Source organism: Mastacembelus armatus, chromosome 23, assembly GCF_900324485.2.
Source record: "Mastacembelus armatus chromosome 23, fMasArm1.2, whole genome shotgun sequence".
Classification (NCBI taxonomy): domain Eukaryota; kingdom Metazoa; phylum Chordata; class Actinopteri; order Synbranchiformes; family Mastacembelidae; genus Mastacembelus; species Mastacembelus armatus.
In genome coordinates, this window is record NC_046655.1 from 9,559,168 (window position 1) to 9,582,577 (window position 23,410).

At 39.9% G+C, this 23,410-nt stretch overlaps 1 protein-coding gene across 3 annotated transcripts in view; it reads left to right on the top strand.

Annotated features, from left to right (window-relative positions):
- The window catches only part of cacna1c (calcium channel, voltage-dependent, L type, alpha 1C subunit), a 149,703-nt gene that overhangs the window by 81,138 nt on the left and 45,155 nt on the right, over positions 1–23,410 (top strand). For 2 of the 3 annotated variants that reach the window (XM_026326403.1, XM_026326404.1), the window contains exons 4-11: positions 4,536–4,675; positions 5,727–5,879; positions 6,879–7,078; positions 10,644–10,747; positions 14,167–14,254; positions 14,817–14,901; positions 20,377–20,467; positions 23,049–23,075. In XM_026326403.1, the coding sequence (XP_026182188.1) occupies positions 4,536–4,675; positions 5,727–5,879; positions 6,879–7,078; positions 10,644–10,747; positions 14,167–14,254; positions 14,817–14,901; positions 20,377–20,467; positions 23,049–23,075 (888 nt within the window). Of the gene's footprint in view, positions 1–4,535; positions 4,676–5,726; positions 5,880–6,878; positions 7,079–8,679; positions 8,784–10,643; positions 10,748–14,166; positions 14,255–14,816; positions 14,902–20,376; positions 20,468–23,048; positions 23,076–23,410 lie in introns of all 3 variants that reach the window. The other variant, XM_026326405.1, reaches the window with a different exon arrangement.

A 23,410-nucleotide genomic window follows, 5' to 3' on the forward strand; every position in this document is an offset into this window, starting at 1 on the left:
GAAAGATGTGTTTGTGTACATAATCATGCTCATAATAATCTGTTGATATATGCAGTGTTTTGGTTAATAATAAAAATACGACAGTATAGCACACAAGAATTTTAAAAGCAGGATTGTCATATACCGAGTCTCCCTCACAAACAATCTGTAGTAAAGCAGCAGTCAACTTTGGCCTATAGCGTGTTGGTGGAGGCTAAACTGATTATGTGGTTAGATGCTGATAGCAAAGCTCTGCTCTGTTTTTCTTTATCTGCAACTCAGCAACATAGCCCATCTGCTAAACCCTCTGTGACTTTGTGTGTGTGCATGTGTGTGCCCTGCCTGCAAGCTGCATACAGTGTTGTGTTGTGGTAATGGCACAGTAGCCAGTGGACCTGACAGTTACATTAATGCCATAAAAATTGTCTAATTGACCATGTGTATACGTGTGCGTGCAAAAGAGCGAGATAGCAAGAAGGCACCCCTCGGCCTGAAGGAAGGCTCTGCGAATGCACCAGCACACCCGCATACACACTCAGGGAGTCTTGTTCATTGCCAGTCAAGTGTTCACTCACATTAGCCATCACTAACTGAACACAGTTGGCTTCACTCCATAGACACACACGCACGAGCACACACACCCCATCGGCTGGCATCATGATGCCAGTGCCCCTGGCATAAACACAACCTTTACCACTCTTATGCTGTTATCTACCCTCTCTGTCTGTCTGTGTCTCTCGCTCTCTGTCTTTTTCTGTATCTGTGTGAATTATGGCTTTTATTGTGGTGCAGCGTGATTGTGCGTTAACAGTTATGTTGCTTCACAGTGTGTTAATGTGTAATTATACTGTTTGATCCCTTCAAGAAAATTGTCTTTATTTTTTTCAACCATACAACAAGGAGGTGAGATTCAGTGTTTGCTGTTTTGGGAGACTAAATGTAGATGGCCTCACCAGCCCTCACCCAGAATTCTTACAAATTTCTTTTATTGAAGTGTGAATACTTTTTGTTTTTGCACAGGGCTAAAATGTGGACTTGGCCAAATTGTCCTTTTCCCTTTGACATGATAAGTTAAAGTTTTTGAGAGTTTCATAAGAAAGCTTAGGCTTGTTGTGTGTTTGTAGATAGAGCTAAAATCTAGTAAAAACCAGTGTGAAAACAAGATAACAGAGAATGTACTCACCACAAGAACTATGGTTTTCTTGCAAGTGACCATTTTCAGAAATGCAGTTTTCATTCAGTTTCCTACCAACACTCAGTGATAAGAAGCATGAAAGAGGTCTTAATCCATGATTGCAGTCTTTTCCCTAACCTAATCCTGTCAAGCACATTTACTTGGCTGAACCAAACCATTCTTTAGCTCAGGGGCAGCAGATTAGAAAATGCCTATAGACCTGTAAGGTGTTTCTAAAAAGCTTCAATTTGAATCAGTTATGCAATTTAGATATTACAACTTGTCATAAAAATGACATAGAGCTGAAAAGAATGGACAAATACACACACACACACCATCTATTTCGCATACTCTGAGAGGACGCACAGATCCAGGAGCAGGTCTGTGTGTGAATGCTTGTCTTAGTACCTGTATGCACCTGACTGCCAGCCTGCCTGCGTTGCTGTGTGTACAGATGAGAAGTGACAGAGTTGTCTGCCACTAGAATGTTCAGCACATGGGTGAGTCTGCACCCAGTGTTGAGCAGCCTCGGCGTAACACACATGCACACGCAGTGCCATACACATTCATGTGCGCACGCACTTGCAAATACACACAGATGCTAGAATGCATACTCTTGCTGACACTAACAACAGGGTGTGTCAGTGAAGGTTCAGTGAGCCCACAGGCTGCATGTGTGTGTGCATGTACAATAAAATAGGTACTATGTAGACTTTGTTTTAGTTCACTCTACATTGCTCTCCTTTCTAATGTATGTCATCACTAATATCTGCTTTCACTCACATGTATTATTCGCCTCGCCTTCATGTGGAAATAAAGTATGGACAATCCAAATAAAATTGTACTAAAAAATATTATTGTAGCTATAATAGCTTATTTTAGGCTTATGTGATTGGTTAAGCAAAAAGAGCCATTTGAAGTCACCTTGGTCTAAAGGCACTTGTGATGGATATTTTCACAATTTTATAGCATTTAGTAGATTAAATGATTAAAAGGTTAATCAAGAGGATCAGTTGAACACACTCATTTGCAGGTCTTATAGAAATTCTAAGCTGAATTCATTGTTCTCCAGCAATGTGGTGATGCTGACATTTTGATTACTATGAAACTTCACAGCCTCTAATATTTTTATGAATGTACACAGTTGGTACTATCTTTAGCTGTGGATGTACACAAACCATTATGTGGTGCTACACTCAAAGGCTCTAATTATCATTTAACACCCCACCACAGCACAACATGCTGGGCGGAATGCTGGTGGTGCAAAACTGTGGATCCTTGACGTGTTTTTCATACTCTATTTCAAAGGCGTGCTTCCCACCGAGAGAGAGTGAATCAAATTGAGAGGGAGGTAGTGCGAAATAGAGAGAGCGAGAGGGAGAGAGAGGCCGATATGTTTTGAGAGGTCTTTTCAAGTGGCCATTTCATCTGTGCTAATTGATAATTCTCCATGACTAACATGCCGCTGACTGGCCTTTGAGCCATGTTAGCTGGAAAATGGTATTGTATGGTGATTTCTAAAGGATCTCAGAGAGACAGAGAGAGGAGGGGGGAGAGTGATAAGCTCAGCTGGACGCACATAAATTCAAGCTTGTGAGCCACTCGCACCACAGCGATGTCTGAATAATTTCACAGGGAATAATAGCTAACAAAAGGATATATCATAAAAACATGTCTATCCCTTTTACGGAAGATTATATTTTGCATTATTGTATGTTCATATTCACTTAGTCTGTGTACTGTAAACAAGTATGAACACCAGAACCTCACCTGGGCATTAATGTGCTGCAGTAAAGGCCTCTACTTTTCTTAAAAACCTTTTTACAAGAACTTTGTATCTTGTTGCAGGTATTCAGTTCAATTCAATTCAATTCAATTCAGTTTTATTTGTATAGCGCCAAATCACAATACAAATCATCTCAAGGCACTTTACAAAAACAAAAAACCCAACAAATCCCTTATGAGCAGCACTTGGTGACAGTGGAGAGGAAAAACTCCCTTTAACAGAAGAAAAAACCTCCAGCAGAACCAGGCTCAGTTTGAACGGCCATCTGCCTCGACTGGTTGGGGTGAGTGGATAGAGGAGAGAGAAAAGAACAGCAACAATAAACAACAAATAGACACTGCAAGTTGGTGGGGCCAGTAACTGCACATCAGCGATATACAGCTCCAGGACCAGGGACACCTGCAGAAGGTACAGAGAGAGAGAGGGAGAGAGAGGGAGAGAGCACAAACTAGGGGAGAGAGAGAGCACAAGGTTAGTGACATTCAATGGTGGAATATACATGTGAGGACGGAGGAGAGGAGGAGAGGAGGAGAGGGGTTAGGAAAGGGAGGGACGAGTTATGGTAGGGGAGCTCAGTGCACCGATGGTTCTTGGGCAGTCTAGGCCTATAGCATAGTACAGTATTTACTCCCATTTAGGACATAAGATTGTTAGTGAGGTCAGGAACTGATGCTGGGCGATAAGCCTTGGCACAGGATTGGTGGGAAAATTGGAGAAAAATTGCTTTATGGAACTGGATTTGTGCATCTGCTTTCATGCACAAAAACATGTTTGAACAGGAAAGGGCCTTCCTCAGGCTACTGCCACAAAAGCAACAGCGCACCATCATGTAAAGCAGTGTTTAGAAACTGTTTTGGCTCTAACAAATTACTGTATTAATGTATCTGGGCAGCGGTGTCTCAATGTAGTGTATGTCTACAATGTATGCAGCTTCATGCTTGTGACCAACCTGACACAAAGAGGTCCATAATAATGGAGAATAGCGAATAGATAATAATTTACATTATTATGGATCACTGTGTGCTGTGAGTACTGGATTACATTAGAGAAAGGAAACATTGTGTGAGATCATGTAGCATTAGATTTTATTTTATGTCTGACAGCACTGTCAGCACACACACACGCACACTCACACACACACACACAAACACACAAACAACACATTTTTGGAGACACCTCCCTTGACTACAGACATGCACAGTGTTCTGTTGAGCTGTCAAATCATTAAAGCTGCGCGTCTCACATATCTTTATCTGTGAAATACAGAGAGAACAGATGAAACATGTTCTATTGTTGTGTTGCAGAGCTAACTAATTAAGCAGTTTTATTTTCTACTGTTGACTTTCCTCCAAAAAACACATTTGATTGTGAAACTGCACAGATGCCTTCACAGTTTGCGGTTAAAATTTTGTTCTCAAACTAGGTTCATGTCTAAATTTACAGCGATTGGATTGTTTTATAGATTATGATTTAAACGATGTAGCTGGTTCAGTTTGGGTAATTGAGTAATTGAAAAATTGTTTGACAACAACTGCAGATGCAGGAGTCATAACTCTCTGTATCTCTTGAAGATGATGATTACTTTCTCTCTTACAGGTTATTCAGTGCAATCTTGGAGCAGGCCACCAAGGGGGATGGGGCCACCCCTATTGGAGGGAAGGCGGCAGGCTTCGATGTCAAGGCTCTGAGGGCATTCAGAGTACTCAGACCCCTCAGACTGGTCTCTGGAGTGCCCAGTAAGTACCGAGAGCTGTGGAAGAAAGAAAGAGGGAATGAAAGAAGGAAGGAAAAGAAAGAGTAGACAATATGCTCTGGGGATCAGGTGTGAATGGTGACTGGCTAAGGTGGGGAACAAACGAACCACAGATTGAAGCTGATATTGGTGCTTGGTACCACACACAGAGGCACAGCAATGCACAAACGCACACACACAGACTCACAAACACACTCCTCTTGTCCTGTTGTCAGATACCCAGACAGTACGAGCACTAGATGAGCTGTCTGTCAGCCTGTCTGTGTTAGTGACTACAGAAATCAATAAACAACAGGACAGAAGTGAGGAAAGGATATCGTGTAGGAAGGCTGTGCGAATGTGTGCACCTGCCTGCGTGTGTGTGACAGCTCTTGTGATTACAGTACCAAACAAATGCACAGGGTGCTAGTGCACATCCCACACTCTGCTGTTTGGTTTTAAGCATCACTGCTGCAGTGCACAGTGTGTTTAGACTGAACTCTGTCCAACATCATTGGACTGTGTGTTGAATTGGTGTCATGGCAACTGATCAGTGGCATGTTTGCTAGTTTATTATCACACTCACTGACAGATTTGTCTTTTTAAAGGTTTCCACTGCTACTGTTGTTTATGTGCTGCTGCACACAAAATATTCAATATAAATATTAATTCAATATTAATACATTTCAATAAAACTGTTTTTATTTAAAAATCTAAACATTTTCATTGTTTTTACAACTGATATACAGAATATGCTCTATCTTATGTAACACCAGAAACTCCACATAAAAGAAACACTATTCCTCAGTCACTGTTTCACTGCGGTCCCAGTATATTCCTGTTGCAGCTATTGTGAGGGATAAGTATGCTGTGTTCTGGGGACCCTCTCCAAGTGATTCACATGCTAAAAGAATGTGAATCGTGTTTAGAATAAATATAATAGCCAGTTTAATGGCTGACATGGGGATTAACTGCACCTGCTGCATGTATGATGTATTCAGTGCCCATCTCCATGTGCGTGTATTCTCAGCAGTTCTTCTTTATGTGTGCTGCAGGTTTACAGGTAGTGTTGAACTCCATAATCAAAGCCATGGTTCCTCTGCTCCATATCGCCCTGCTGGTCCTCTTTGTCATCATCATTTACGCCATTATTGGCCTGGAGCTCTTCATGGGCAAGATGCACAAGACCTGCGTTTATGAGCATTTAGGTAGAGTATCTACACTATACGTACTGCGACCTGAGACATACACTTCTATACACCATGTTAGCTCTCAAATAAATTCTGAAGCGTACAGTATATTCAGCTGTGCGCGAAAGCATGGTTCAGTAAGCATGTATTCACACACAGACACACAACTCCAGTAACAGAAACAGAGGTCAATGCTGTACCACACAAAACCTTTTCAACTGAAATATCAAAGTGAACCATAGCTATACTCTCATCTTACTGCTCTAATAGCTCCAGGGTAATAAGTATGAATGATCTGTGCATAAATCTCTGAGTGCAGTAAGACATCAGCCCTCAGCTAGCAATGCAAACAGGGATTAAAGCATATACCTTTAATAGTTTAAATGATTACCTGCATTAATTATTTAAACCATCATTTATGTTTCTTAGTTTGACCAATTTGGCAATAATAGAACGACTAGCCACCATAAATGATTGAAACAATTTTCAGTAAAGGCCTCCAGGTACAAATGGACTTGAGTGTTGTTATGGTGATGGTATAGGTCCCAGGAGAGACATTAGCTTTACGCTGGGTAAGTGCTGGTTGAATACACTCTGTTATGCTATACATCACCCCAGAGAGCTTGTTTTATATAATTAGTACACTTTTTCACATGGATTTTTTTTTTTTATACATTGCTGCTCGATTTGTTTTTGGTTCAGTGTGTCCTTTTTAACCTTCTTTAAATGTAGGCTTTTTCTGTGAGATCATTTCTTTTTAAATGTAGATGTACTAAATATTTATAAAGCATTATTTTGTATTTTTCATGAAGTAAAAGTCCTTCATCTTTCTGCATAGACAGTGTTAGGGGCCTTCCCATTTGAGTATAAGTATGAAACCCTCCTAGTGTATCAAAACATGTTAGGAATTAATTAAAAAGTCTAAAGAACAAGTTTGTGCCCATAAAAACAGAAATCATGTAAAGTTCCCAAGTAGCAGTAAAATATGTTTCCCTGCTCCCATCTATTTTTTCAAAGGTACCAATGCAGAGGAAAAGCCAGCACCATGTGCACCTAATGGAGCTTATGGTCGACACTGCACACAGAATGGAACGGACTGCAGAATGGGATGGGAGGGCCCAAACGATGGCATCACAAACTTTGACAACTTTGCTTTTGCCATGTTAACGGTGTTCCAGTGTATAACCATGGAGGGCTGGACGGACGTGCTGTACTGGGTGAGCCGGACACCACAATAGTGTGTTTGCATGTGTATAGAGTATGAAAGAGTGAGTGAATCATACTGCTTGACGTGTGTGTAGTCATTCTATAAATATCAATAAATATCCTTAACATCAGCAACACAAGGGCTTTTGAGAATAGACATAAGGCAAAACACTCTGCTCAGTAAAGCAAGTACTACATGCACACAAGGATTGTTCAGAGAGAAATACACTCAGATCCAGATTGTATTGATGTGTGTGTACATGTATTTGTTAGCTCATATCTCAGGCTAAATCAATGCAGACAATACACTGTGTAAGGTAACCTCATCTCAATTAGGTGACAGTGGCACTGAACAGTTTGTGTGTGTGGGTGGGGGGTGGGGGGGTGGGGGGTCTGGTTACCCTGCCTGTGTGCTGTGTTCATGTATACACATGGAGCAGAGTGCTTACTTGCTCTACACCCCTTCTTCAACTAACCTGTCTCTTGCAACCTTTGTTTTTTTTTGTTACACACAGCATTACATCAGTTAAAGTGCAAAATCTGCTCATTATGGGCAAGCACTGGTGTAGCCTGCTCTCTTTATAATGAATGGGAACTATTTATCAGCCTTTATAAGTACAAATGACCATGGAAAACACTGAGACAACATCAAGCTTTTAAACATATTTGGTTTGCATGGATCATTAAGTTTGGGCCTTTGGGCATTTCCATAGTTTTACAGTCACACATTTTTGGGAATATAGATTAATGACTTTTGGTGCAGTTGTAGCAAATGAACCCTCTGTCACTCCTCCTACATCATCTCCCTTTATGCCTCTCTGTTCAGTAGCTATTGTGTTAAAGTGGCACCTCTTTAATTTACAGCACAGAAAATAAGCAACTTTGCTTATGTTATTTTCCCTGTATTGTCTCTTAACTCTCCTATCATCCTCTCATTAAACTGACAATTCTGTTACAGTTCTCTCCTGGGTAGTAGACTGCTCAGACATCACCATGTCCCCATCATTCGCCATTTATAACGGTCTTAAATTTTACAATTATTTATATTTGTGTGCAATTTCCAGATAATAGTGTGATACAGTATATTCCTCTGTAACACAACATCCTAGAAGAAAGCATTTTTATTGATTCCCCTTAGATTTTCTCCATGTAAACAACACTATATAAGAGCTAAGGCTGGTTGCTGAGTTAAGAAGCAGTTAAGTGTTGTTTAGTGTTCTTAATTGTGGATTGTCAAGGAGCTGCTCTCCAGCAGGCAGATATAAGGGTGCACACACACTTAATCATACAATACAACCACTCTTGCTTTGCCAGGCTTTTCTACTGCTCTTTTTAATATGTGCTACATTTTCTTGTTTCCTGCTTGTCATATTTTCCCTTTCCTATTTCACTTTCCTCTGTAACATACTTTCTGTCCTTAACCTCTACTGCCCCCTCTCATTCACTTTGTCATTCTCTCCATGTTTACTCAATCTACTCAAATCCTTTTCTCCCACATCTTCTTCTCACCCCTTTCAGTCTCCCTTATCAACGTCTCTCTTACCAACTCTATGCCTGTTAACCCCCCTCTTTTCTCCTTTTCCTTCTCTCCCCTGTCTCTTCTCTCTCTCAGATGCAGGATGCTATGGGCTATGAATTGCCATGGGTCTATTTTGTCTCTCTCGTCATCTTCGGCTCCTTTTTCGTTCTCAATCTCGTTCTGGGGGTGTTGAGCGGGTAAGAGGTTATACTGTTGTCATGTGTGTACATATGTGTGTATGTGTAGGTTTATGTTGCGGCTGTACGTAGTGTTTTAGAGCTGACAAACGACCATGTAACAAGACTCCCTTAACCAAAGAGCATCTTATACTTGATTTTGAAGCTGTAAACTGAACATAAACCAGCCTGAATCATATTATTATTGTATATTCCTCATTGTCAAAATAATCTTTTCAGGACATTATATAATAGTTGTTTGCATATTGACTGATTTACAGACTTGCTGAATGCCTGCTGATGGTCAATGAATGTACAAATAGAGCTAAATTGACAAATAGCGTGAAACAGCATCCCGATTCAGTCAAGTGGTACACAGAAGAAATGAAACACGAGTAGGAGCAGGGTGATAACAGCAGTCTCAGCTGAGCAGTCCAGCATTAAAAGTAGAGAGCCATGGTCCCCTAGAAGTCGAGGAAAGATAAACTAACGACCACTGAAGTAAGCAGACTGTCCCACTCTCACCTTTCTGTTCCACTCAGTCAATCCTTTGTCAGCAGCCTAATAGAAACACACATCCATTTGCTGGACTCTTTTTTCTTTCTATCTTTTTTAGTCTGTTTAGCTGTTTTTTTTTATTTTTTAGTTTAGACTTATTTTCAGCCACTTACATTTAAATATCAGTGTAGTGTGTTGGCTTTCCTACATATTTGTCTCAGCTTGATCTGTTTACACTGTTCATGTACGTGCCTACAGGGTTAGTGCTATTTGTAGCGGCACCTGCTAAAATTTGCCTACAGTAATGTAATGTGCATGTATTTGTGTAAATGTTTTATTTCAATATGTGGCTGTCCAGGAGGCGAGCTAGGTGCAGTTTTATCCTGCTCTGCCAAGTCACACTGTTTTAGTACAAGCACCACCCGGCCTGTAGGGACACAGTGGAGCATAAATAATTCATCCCTCAGGTCACTCATGGAGGTGGAATGCTAAAAAAACCTGGACAACAGGGAAAACAGAACAGGCAATAAAGGTTCTTCTGAGGACAGTGTGGAGGACTTGCAGAAACATGGCATTAAAGATGGGAATTTAGGAATAAAAGACTGCACCTAATACGCAGCAGCGTTTTCTGTCAGCAACCACCAAAACATTAGTTTTCAGATAGAAAGAACTTGATTGAGTTAACACAAGTGAAATAATGATAACAACAATAGCAAAAACACCAATTATACTATGATTAATTGTAAGTAACATATCAGAATTACTTTTAAAATTAAAGTCATTTTTATTTAATTCAAAATAATCAGAATCGTTTGTCGTGATGGCAGCAATGATGTCCTATCCATGGGAGTCTTGGTACACAGTCTGTTAACTTATCCAACTAAAATACTTTCCTTCCACAGTGACCAAAATGGACTGATTAGACTTCTAACCCATAACCTTCTCTTTTCAGAAAAGCAGCCGTTCAACTTCTTCACACAAAATAATTAAAAGAGCAACTGTTTTGTTTATCATGTGGGCTATCTCCAGGCTTCTGTCATTATCACTGCTTTGGTTGGCATATTTATAATATCTCTCTTATCTCTCCAGTAAGTTAAATACAGCTGACCAAATATGTGGTTCACTAACTGAAAATACACGGTATCTCTGCAAGGATCCTGCAGAAGCAAATAGCCCATTTAATATTAAGGATCTAACTCCATCCCATGCTCCCTTCTTCCCTCCCTTTCCTCACACCATTCCCTAATTGATCTTTACTTGCTTTCATCCCTGTTATCTCAATAAATCACATCTGTATTTTACTTCCTTCCTCACTCTTTGCTTTCCATCCATCCTTTCTCCCTCCTCTCTTTGGTCCCTCTTGACCATTTCTCCATCTCTTAGGTGAATGATGCAGTAGGTTACAGGTGGCCCTGGGTCTATTTTGTCACCTTAATCATCATCGGATCCTTCTTTGTGCTAAACTTGGTTCTGGGGGTGTTGAGCGGGTAAGGGCAGGGTCAAAGGTCACTTGACACTAACTTCTGTCTCACCTTTCTGCTGCTGTTCATGGAGAGCTTTGCCTCTTGTCTTTGCTGAGAGGAACTTTTTTTTATTTCCTTCTGCTTCCTGTTTCTGGCAGTAAAATGGTCTTTAATAGTATTTAATTTTTGGGGGGAGGGACACAGTACATGCTAGAGTTACATATGTGACCAAAGGAAAAATACATTCTGACAGCTGGCATTCACATTCATATACCTGTTGGTGATGCTTGTGTAAATATCTCTCATAGTAGCACGTGTGTGAGGCGTTTAAGCTTTACAGCTAACTGCTTGTACACTCCCAGTCATTATCATTTGTAGCTGACTGTAGTGAAATTGTACTTCAGCATCTGGCTTTAGGACATTTCAGCAGGATAGATGGGTACTCTCTGCCACTGAGACCTTTAGAATATTGCCTCTCTAAATGCAGCTCTACAGGGCAGCTTCTATAGAGAAGAGTTATTACTATCATGAAATACTCAACTCTCAACACTCCTGGGATGGTGCAAAACATTGTCATCATCATTTAAAATAAAGGGAAACCTGGGCTAGCTGCACTGTATAAATTCAGACTCCCAGTCTAATATCATGTCAAATAAAGGCTGTGTTTGTAGACCACTGTGTAGATTAGATATTGGGTTTCAGTTTTTGGGAATGCATGAAAGCATCTATGAAAATATGGGAAATGTGTGAGCATACAAGTCAGGTTTGCATAAATCACACTGACGATGGATCCTTAGTACATTTAGTGGATGTACTATAAAAATTTTGAAATTTATGTCACGCTTGTCTTTAGAATACTAATTAGCTTTTCAAATGTTTTAAAGTTTAATTTTAAATGAGTTTGGTATCATGATGTCTAAAAAGATTCACTTTTGTGTATCTTCTACTTATTGTACTATTATACTCTCACACTATTATAAGGTTTGATTGCAAATAGGTCTATAGTGGCGTGAAGTGTCTCACTCTGACTGACTGACCTGAATCCGACTTTTCATACCGACAGTGATGTGACAGCAACATTGTGGTAAAAATAACAGAGGTCTATCTGGTCCAAACAGCTTGGGGGTTTGGCTGCCTCACTCTTTGTCTGACTTCTGACTAATGATGCTGTCAACACACTACACAGCCTGACCTTTTACCAACTGCTTCCTCCATGATGTGTGTGTGGGTCTCAGATTGGCATAATAACTAATGGTTAAACAGGAAGGAGGAGGGCGGCAAATGTACAGACAGAAACATCGTGTGTGACTGTATTTGTCTGGATTTGATGGAACATGTAAATAGAAAGAATAGAGAGGGTAGTGAAAACGGAAAGGGGAGAGAAAGTGGGGAAAGGAGAGAATTCAAAGATGATTTAGGGCAGAAAAATGACATGAATGAAAATGATGCCTCTAGAGTTTTGAACTCCCAAATGCACTCACAGTTTATACACACATTTACACACATAAACACAGATCAATAGGATTGGTCTCCTGCTAATGTTCTAACAAGGTGAGAATATAGCAGTTAGTCCTGTTGCTCACTGATCTGTGTTCAACTTGTCATTTCAAGTGTGAATTGGTACAATTTTTAATTCCAAATGTTTCTAAGCCTCCAAGCTCCTGTCAGGTCTCATTCAAATGACTTTTGTTTAAAATATATCTGTGGCTCCAGCCTGTCTTTGACCTTCCCTAGGTGCAGCATTCAATACTTAATTCTTTCTAACTGGACACCTGGGTGTAATTTCACCAGGTTTCATCATAATATGGCAAAATTACACACTCTCACATTAATGTTATTAGTCTTGAATTATTTTGTTTATATGTCACAGCTGGTTTACAGAGCACAGGCAGCGAGGACCCAAATGCAAGTGCAGTTGAGTAGCTTTAGTGGTGAAAATGACAGTACAGGCAATCAGGCTGACAGGCAGTCAGGCAAAAAACACCAATGGTAAGAGCAAAAGGAGCAGGCAAGATGTTAAAACAGGTGGGACAAGCAGACTCAAACAAAGGCTGGGGCTGTACAGCTGGTGTGACGCAATGGACGATCTGGCCACAGGCAGGTGGAGCTATCAGGTTTGAATAGTGGGAGAACTGAGGAAACAGGGAACAGTTGTGCATGTGGGTGGGTGACGTTAGGTGATTGGGAATGGAGGGAAAGTTTGAGGGCATCTGGTGGATAGATGGAGTATGACAAAGGCAGAATGGTAAAAAACAGGCCTGAGACAGGAAGCGTTTTAGGAACAAGAACTGCAAACATTATGTGAAAAGAGAGCCGAGGCACAATGAAGTTCTCAGTCCGTTGTTAGCTTCATTCAGAGCAATGGCCAGAAGCTCTGGGTTGTGACCAAAAGAATAAGATGACAGCCGAAAGGTGAGGAGCTCAGTGATGCAGGACAGCCTGAGTGCAGAGCTGCTTCTCCTCCATTCTGACAGGAGCAAAATGAGGTGGTACAGCTGGTGAGGAGTACCCTCTTTGTGCCTCCCTCTGGATTTGTACCAACCACATTGCAACTCGGTGGAGAATTGGGCTAGCCCCAGAGCACACTGCAGGAACTCCTTCTCCCTGCAGGCTTGGGAACACCTGGTGCCCTGTTAGCCTGGAATGGCAGCAGTACACATAAATAAAAGGAACAAGACTGTTTTGTGTACACTTTGGGGCCAACCTTTTATTGTACTTCTTATTCATGTCTATATCTGTCTAACAATGCTGCTTTTATTGTTAGCTTATTATTGTTGTTTAGACACAGCTGTGTATTTCTAATACAGGTAATGCAGAGGAGTCGCTGTTTGTGATATAGTTTCTTACATTTCCAACCTTCTTCAGTTATCAGTCAGTCAGGGTGTCAGGTTACAGCCCACCAAGTGCACCAGATTTAATGATGTAACTGTAGCTGTATCAATCCTGGTGATTTATACTGGACAAGCATTGGGACCAAATAGATAAGTCAAACCATAGTACAGTACAAATGGTGTATTGTTGCTTGTAGTATAATTACTGCCTTTGCAGCATCACCTGTAATGTTGTGTGCTTATGAAAACTCTTAGTGTGTGTTTATGCAGAAATGTCCATCGGCTGCTTAAAATATATTGAGATGAATCGGATTGTTTGAGATGTGAATCCAGCTTGAGTTTGTCTGTCTGGATGCACTTTCATCTCTGTTTGCACACTAACATCTTTTCTCCTTGGCAGAGTTCTTCTCTTTCATTTACACCTCTTCTGTCTTTAGCAGGTTTTCCTTCCTTCCTGTTCTGAAGTATAATATTCTGTGTTATCACAGTCTTGTCTTTTGCGACACCTTCAATCTAGATTTTCAGATTCTTTTTCTGCTTTCTGTGTTTCCTGTCTCTCCCCTTCGTTCCCTCTGTCCCCTCCATCCCTCCATCCTGCTTCGCTCCTCCCAGAGAGTTTTCCAAGGAGAGGGAGAAGGCCAAGGCTCGTGGCGACTTCCAGAAACTCAGAGAAAAGCAGCAACTGGAAGAGGACCTCAAGGTAGGCAGCTGTGGACCGTGCCAAAAGAGGATGTATGGTTTTGTCATGCTTTAAAAAATGAGACTGAACTTGTAGAGTTTTCAGTCTCCACTGGGAAATACATCTAAGAATAAACTGTCCCTGCTAAATGAATACATTGAAGCAAGGGTACATGATGTCTAGCATTAGACAAAAATTAATCATCTTATGAGATCATTACAGCTTTATTTAATATCTAACAGCCATAATCACTAGCAAGGAGGTAGGGCAATAGAGTATGGGGTTCAAATCTAAAATGCCATCAGCCAACTTTATTTATAAAGGATGCTTTAACAGTTACAATATGATTTATAGAAGGAAGGAAAATATAAGTTTAAAGACAAAAAATAACATAAAGTGTCCTTGAATCATCTAGAAATGGTGAGAGTAGGGTACCAGAACATGGAGCAACATAATGAAAGCTGAATTAGCTGTTTGTATATTTGTTAACCAGGCAGTACATTTCCTATGTGTTTATATATGCGTGTGTGTGTGTGTGTGTGTGTGTGTGTGTGTGTGTGTGTGTGTGTGTGTTTACATATAGGGCTATTTAGACTGGATCACTCAGGCTGAAGACATTGACCCAGAGAATGAAGAGGAGGGCATAGACGATGACAAACCCAGAAATCGTGAGTACTACAGTGTCTGTTTTTTTATCATGAACAGTGAAGATCTCTTCAGTTTGAGGATCACTGATATATACTGATGAACTGTTGTGGTATTGGCAGCTAAGATTTTTTGTGTTTTGGGTTTAGTAAAAAAATAGGCTTGTAAAATAGATTTGGAATATTTACGTTTATATCAGAAGTATATGTTCTGCTTAGTGCACCAAGAAGTTGTGAGGATGACGCCGACTGTGTGGGCGTTCATATGTTTGTGTCAAATCTATAAGCAGTGAGCTGACGAGAGTCCTTAACGTGATGGTTGCTCACAGTTAGCGAATAAACAGCTGAGCTCCTGACAGACCAGCTGACTGACTGACACTCTTGAGAGGATGTTAATGTTGTCTGCTTGCTTTGGCTGAAAATCCTCCTGAGGTTTGAAACCTGTTTAGATATTAGTGGATTGTGTCAGACTGCAGCTAATAGCCCCTGGGCACACACTCACAAACTAACACACACGCCTTTACACAAACTCACACACATACACACATACTGTAGGTATACACCCTTAGGAATGTGTCTACTTGTGTTCTGACAGGAATTATACAGACATATTAGCACCCTGTCTCTCTCTGCAACACCTCCAGAGAGAGGCTGCCACACATGGCACATCTTCCCAGGACTGAGCTACAATTTATGGGGAGGGAGAGTAGAGCCCTGATCTCTTTATACCTGAAAGACACACATGATAAATAGAACAGGAGGGTCAATGTGGACAAACCGAGACAAAACGCGTCTGCATTGTTTTTCGTCTTCTGTATGTGTTGTAAATCAAATTGCTCACAGTGATGATGAATGAATGAATAATCAAGACTAAATGTGGAGCGGCAGCACTTGCATTCTGTATATATACTGCACAGAACCTGCTCACCTCCAACAAAACACTGTGGCATATTCTGAGAGACCCTGATGACTGCAAACAGAACTAATCTTTCAGTGAATCTCAAAAAATTAGCAAGATCAAATTAATGACTAAATTTACATGACAATAAGGTGCATCATCCCTGTGGCTGATCCATAACAAATTTACTTGTTTTCACCTGTTACCACTGGGCTAATCAGACAATGTCACAGCACAATATCCAGATGTCTTTTTCACCCAAGCCTTATATTTTCTGATTTACAATATGATGTGAAAATGTACAGCCAAACCCAAGATAGGAGTAGGCAAAAGTATGTGCCTATATAAACGTGTATAAAAAATAACAAAATAACAGAAGTGGAAAATAACAAAAAAGAACGAAAATGAACTGGCTTATCTTTTAAATGAAAACCATTTGCTGTAGAAATAACAGTTTACAAGCATTGAAGCTGTGAGTTTCAGTCAGATGCAAGATTCAGTCCATTACTTTTACTAAATGGTATAACTTATACCATTAGATTTTGATCATCTGACACATTGATTTATATGTGTGAACCAGTGTTCTCCATCAGAAGGATCAATCATCCCTGTTTGTAAAGGTGGAAAATCAAGTCGCTTGCTCTTTCTGTTGCTCTGCCCCTCTCTCTCCTTGTTGGATGGATCCTCTGGGAAGATGAATGAGGGCAGTTTGTTCCTGCTGCCCAGGACATTTTGCATAGGCTCATGCGTGTACACACACACACACACACACACACACACACACACACCTTAGCATGTCCTAATAAGGGATAGGAGACTTTGACAATAGATCAGCCTATTGGAGGAATATGGAAGGGAAAATAGATGCTAAGGTACAGAGACAAAGGGATAGTGTGTATGAGCGAGAGAGAAGTATAGAGAGGATCTGGGAGAGAGAACAGCTGGAATTTCACATCACGAATGTCTTGCTAATGACCATACACTCATATAGAGACGACACACACATTTGCATGTGTCTTTCTATCACACTGTCTGTACATGATGAGATACAGGCCTGTAAGTATTGTTGTGAATTGTGTTTTTACATGAAGACAAATGTTCGTAGTGTGTGGTTGTTTTTGGTCAGAGTATTATCTGTCAATCACTGTATCGCTTTTCCCACGATGAATGAGAAGGTTAGTTTGGTAATGATGGCAAAGTCTAGGGAGATTAACTGACTGACTGTAAAAAGGGAATGTCATTTTTGCAGAAGCAGTTTCGTTTCCTTGCAACAGGTTATGTTCAACATCAACATCAGTATGAGAAATTGTGCTGATTTGTGTTTGAATTTACAGTGTGCATTTCCACATTTGTGCCAGTTGTGAATGCCTATGTGTGTGTATTCATGTGTGTGTGTCTATAAACATGGATGTCTTGCTGAGCCATGCTCTCTATCTTCAGGTAAAAGCCATCGCTTTCGGTCTCTGCGTGGAGCCGTGAAGAAAAATGCGGCTTTCCTTCGTAAGGCGTGTGCGTTCGTCTGCATGGTCCAGCACTAGTTTTAGATTTTCTGGAGACGTGAATTCTAACTTTCCACCTTATCGAATGTTTTTCCCTTCCTTTTCCCCTGCATTGGAGTTAGCATCTTTTTATGATCGTAGTATGATAGTTAAAGTGGACCATGGCTACTTCTCATCACTGTAAAATAGTTTATTCTTGTTGTCTTTCTTCCCTTTGTCCATATACCATTGACCATAGTAATAATCTAATCTCAAAGTCATATGTACAGTATTAATAATCTGTCACAGTGGAGACATGGAATTAATCCACTTATCTCCACTATTTACAAAATTACATATTTTTCTCACAATAAAACCTTCAGTATGTTTAATGGAGCTTTAATTATGTTTAATTGAAAAGGCAAGAAATATTAATGCAGGGAGAATAAGGTGACAACAACATTACTGTAATGAGATGAAGCCATTGTTCTTCTTTAAAGGTCCATAGGAAAGGAAACACGGGTCACATCTGCCTGTCATATAAAAAAAAAAAAAAAAACGTGAAAAAACAACAAGAGGACAGTGTTATCACAGAAAACAACTACAGTAAAGTTCTCTCCCTGTACATGAAAACCAAAAATATGAATCTAATATTAGCGATATCACCGTCCTCTCCTTGTGGTTTCAGGTTCCTTTCCTTAAAGTCACCCTGCACTGTTTCTAGCCATGCCAGCTCTGACAGTAAGAGGTGGATGGAAATATAAGCTTTGAATCTGAAGTTTAAGCCTTGTTGTCATTTTCACCGGGCACTTGCTACATGGTTAAGGAGAAATGTAAGGTATTTTTGCATGCCAACAATCCTTTTGATGCTACCTGTAATTTGTACTCCAAATTTCAAATGAAAAAAATAACTTAAACATAAATTATAACAAAACAGGATGCATAAAAATCCCAATGGTCTGGATATTGAAACAAGAAAGCAAACTGGTCGTTTTTGGTATCTGACATTCAATTTCTGGAGAAGATGGTTATTATCTGACTTATTCCCTCTTTTAGTGTGGTGGCACAGATATATACAGTAGGACACAAACACACATGCTTTTCCAAAAGCTAGTATAGTGTTGTCATTGTAGTATTCTTTAATTATTTACATTAAGGTGGATGCCACATAAGAGTGAATGAATCTGTTTCTATTGAAAAAGTGTGACCCTTCCCCATCTTTCCCATTGCCTCTCTGCCTTCTGTCATTTACCTCCTTCCCATGCTCTGCGTTCCTTTTCTTTGCTTTTCCTCCGTCACCTTCCATCTCTCTGTGCTTTCGGTCTATGGGGTTTAATCTAACAATAGGTCTTAAACTAGTTCAGTGCTCCATTGAGGAGAAGGCACAGGGCTGGTTTTATATTTGAAAGGCTTTAGCCTCGGGAGAGACCAGAGGGCCCTGAGTGCTTTTAACTAAATGGTGTAGCAGCAGGTGGCACGTGTCAATGTGAGGGAACATACAGCATGTTCACAGGAAAGGCCTTAATGTTCAAGGAGACCATCTTCATCTCTACAACATGGAATCTGCCTATTACCAACCACAGTTCACTCACTGTAGCTTACGTTGATGTTCATGATAGAAAAAAACATCTAAAACTTTTAAAATCTTGTTAAACTTAAATTTTTACTTATGAATTCTGCAAATGTTCTGTAATTTCTTTGTCAGTTCTGCCCCAGGAACATTTATGCTTATTCTCAGACACTGAACAGTTATACAGTAACAATCTTATTTTAACACAAGAGGCACTGAGAGTCATGTATGCAGTATCTGACTCTGGTACCCAAGGGGCCGTTACAATAAGTGTTTGAGGTGACAGTGAGCGGAGCACAGCTCATTCCTGCAGGCAGGCAAGGACTGACAGAAGCAATATAAAGCGATGTATCGCTTCATAACACTCCCTCAACCAGCCATGCCCACATTCATCCTTTCTCCCTCTCTGCCTCTGTACATACCTCCCTGGATGCATCCATCATTTCCTACCTCATTCCCACTTTCTTCAGTCAATTCACCACCTTTTTCCTCTTTAACACTTTTCCATCCTTAACTGACAATTCATATTACTCCTGTTCTTTCTCTGTAGCCGTGACTCTTCTCATCTTCCCAGTATTCATCCTTCCGTTTTTACACATCATTACACTTGTCTTTAAATGAGGACAAAGTGACACATTTGCAGTCTCCTTGTGGCTTTATAAACAAAGAAATATTGGGCTCTGTGGGTTTTCTACCTGTTTACACATCTGCAAGAACATCCTTGGATCAAGGAGTTAACTTTCCGATGTTTGCAAAGACATCAGTCCTGTTAAAGCTCTTACACCTTGATCAAAGTTTAGAAGACCGGATAAAAAGCATTACAAATTTTTTTTGGATGCATTTAAACTGCACATTCCCAACAACATTTGCAGACCAAAGATCAAACTCTACAACATGCTTTTTTTATTACAATTGCCATGAGCTATAAAATCACAGAAGGCTTTTGTTAAGATTGAATTCACCCAGAGTTAAACAATTCCTCAGCTTATAAGTTGAAATCCTTCCTAATAGCTGTTTCTAGAGGTTGTGTCCTAAGATCTCTAACTGGTAAATATTGCTACTATGGCAACTTAGTTTGTAATTAGTTTAAGTAAAAATTGGGAATGGTTTAAATGACTCAAGGGGCTGTGTGTAACAGTGAGTGTTAATTAGTGTGGTTGGACAATGCTGACTTGTGAATCCCTATATGTCAACATACAGTATGTTTGTATACTGGAGTTCAGTGACTTTTGTTTTATTAAACATTGCTTCATTAAAATTAGAATTTTTAACTGACTTAAAAAAATTAGAAGCACTATGCAGCTTCCGTGTGTGTGTGTAGTATCACATCTGTAAATTTGATTGACATTTTGGAGTCCAAAATACTTTAACAAAGGCAATACAGTGAAAACCAGCATAGGAATGGTGTAAATAAGGATGTACTATATATATAACCCATGACTCTGCTCTCTGCCTTGTTAATTCATCTTTTTCTTTCTTTCTTTCTTTCTTTCTTTCGTTTTCTACATCTGTCAACTCTTTTTTTTGCTGCGCCTTCCTGCCCTGTCTCTCAGTGAGCATGCCAGCCAGCGAGAATGAATCGGTCAACACAGACAACGCCCCCGGGGGAGACGTGGAGGGAGAGACCTGCTGTACCCGGCTAGCGTAAGTACCTCACCCTGTCTCTCTCTCACACACACAGATTCACCTCTTCTCTTCTCTCTGTTCCTCAGGTCTCTCAGTCACCTTCTGTAAACCCAAAGGATAAACTGTATCTTTCATCTTTACTGTATTAGCCACTGTAGAGGTGGCTCCGCCTACTGCTATCATTCACGGTTCTTACAAAGCCAGACCTCTTTCTCATCAACCTCATGCAGGTCTGGAGGACAGTGGGTTGTCATCATACTATAAACTGATTAGACTTTGATAGGGAGAACTTGAAAGGATCTGAAGAGATAACTATCCAGGTGCTGATCCCAGAGCTGGTCTTTTTGATTTTCACAGCAAATTAAATGACCTCAGTGACCTTGATGAGACATATGTTGGACTAAGGAATTAAACCTAGGATAATACTAATACTAATACTACCATCAATACCTTGGTACATAATATCGGCTGTTGACAGAAATGGAAATGGGTAAAGAAATCTATCAAGAGGTCAAAGTGTCTGTTGACTCACAAGGTACAAGAAAAACCCAATTATCATTTGGGACAAAGAAAAGTATAGAAAAAGACACGTGCATCTTATCTAATACTAGTTTGTTTCTATTTCTTTTTCTTCTCTCCCTCTCTCCTCCATGTGTTTGCTGGTGAAGTGCTTTCCTCGTCCCCTGTGGGAGCTCGTGAACAGCTGACTCACTCCTGCTCTCCCCACTCCTTTCATTTTTATTTTATTTTTTACATTATTCAAACAAATGCATTGCTTTTTTGTAGGCACGAGGCCACACGGGACCCGTGACCCCAGCGGTTCAACTTGTCAGCACACACAAGCAATAACACCTACATAATAAACTGTTCATCTCTTGAAGATCCCAGACTAGAACTAGATCAAATAGAGAAGGTTAGACTACAAAATAGACAATTCAGATATAAAATCAAACTGAATCAAAACATTTAGAGGAAGTGTAAATATGGTAGGCACACTTGGATGGCACGCTGTTGTTTATCTGTACTCTCACTGTCCATCTGTTACTTTGTCTATTGTTATATGTTGTTTGTTGTCCCCTGTCACACCAAAACAAGTCAAACTCTTCATGAAATGCCTGTTTTCTCCAAAATATAGTGGAAACAAACGTTAGTCAAGATGTTATTTTATATGGTTTCATTAGTCATTTGTGTAGGTACATTTGATGCATGTACCTTGTGAGTATGTCTGCAACTAATAATGCTTTAATAATTGCTGGTAAATTTCAATTGTTGTTTGTGTGCCACAAACATCAAATGTTGTAAAAAGTATCATTTTCTCATTTACAACTTATGAAACTGCTTTAGAATAAACCTCACTTGGTTTAAAAATTAATATGTGCACTATAGCTCTGACACATCAAAACTCTTTCATTATTCATAAATGAGGTCCAGAATTTCAATCAAGTGAGTTTGACAATAATCTCACTGTCCATATTCTGATGAATAGTCGACCTGTAAATACGACCCCTCCTCATTCCTCTGTGAGGCTGCAAAAAAATTGATTGGGGCATTTGATCACACTATTTGGAGATATGACCAAAGACTAAGACTTTTAAATTTTTGTCAGTTCTTCTTCAGACCTCAAGGTAGAAGCTACTGCTGATCTCATAATTGAGACAGAGCACGGAGATAAGAGATGTGTGTACTGTCAGCCTCCATATCCAGCTAGACAGTCATTTTATTCTTTCATTCAGTCAGTCAGTGAGTCATTTCATTGCTTCAGTCAGTCGTTTAGTCAGCTAGTCAGTCATCTGCTTGTACTCTACAGGCGAAATCAGCCCAGAACATGAACAACAATTCCATAAAACCTTCAATGGGACTTTGTTGTTTACATTTCTTTTTTTTTTCAGATAATTTCATCTGAATCTGACAGAATAAAATGATTTGGATGCAAAAGTCCACCAGTGGAACCTTCCCTTCTATGTTGTTTTCTGTTCCTCTCCTCTCCTCACCTCTCCTCTCCTCTCCTCTTCCCAGAAAAGGTCTTCCATAATCTCTTGTCTTCAGTTCTTCGTGTATGTATCTTTTGCTGTTACAGTGGTGAACAATCAACAGACATTTCCTATTAATAAATTGTGTTTTTTGTCACACTAGGGTTGATTGGATGAAATCCAAACTCACAGCATTATCAGTTTTGACTGGATGCCACTGTATATATGTTTGCAGGGGGTGATTTGTTCAAAAGATGATTACGGTATTATGGTGATGATCATTTTTTTATGTTGTACCCAAAATCTGTTACCAGCGGGTGCATAAAAATGGACATACTAATTTTAAAGCAAACATGTTCTTGGATCATATTTCAGTTTTGCAGAGAATAGGAACTTCGGTGCTTGTTGACTCAGTTGAAATGACTTATGTGATACAAACTTATTGTATCTATACAGGACATCCTGGATACACAATGAAGTTGATCAAGGAACATATTTGCTAAGGCATTTGTGATAATGAGGGAAACTGTTCCTCTTTATCCCTCTCAAATCCCCCCTTTCATGTTGTGTACCTGTCTATATGTGTGTTTTGTGTGTGTGTATAATCCATTTTGTTTTCTGTGTTCCAGAAATAGGATCTCCAAATCCAAGTTCAGGTTAGTATATGTTGTTTACCATTGTCTCACCTGCTCTAATGTCTCTGCTCCTTTGGTATTTGTACAACCGCTGTATATGTGTGTGTGTGCGTGTGTGTGTGTGTGTGTACAGGTGTTAACAAGAAACACAAAGTGCATAGTCTTGCTCTGTAAAGAAAAAAAATCATCTTTTGGGATTATAATGGACACTAACACTGTTTTTGGTGAGCATTAGATGAGAATATCAGGGCTACTCTCACTGCCTAAAATTAGTTCTAAAACTCATATATGAACTCATTGCCTCAGCACTGTAACGTCATACTTTTCTCTCATACGTTTCTCCTGTTTCCCCCCTT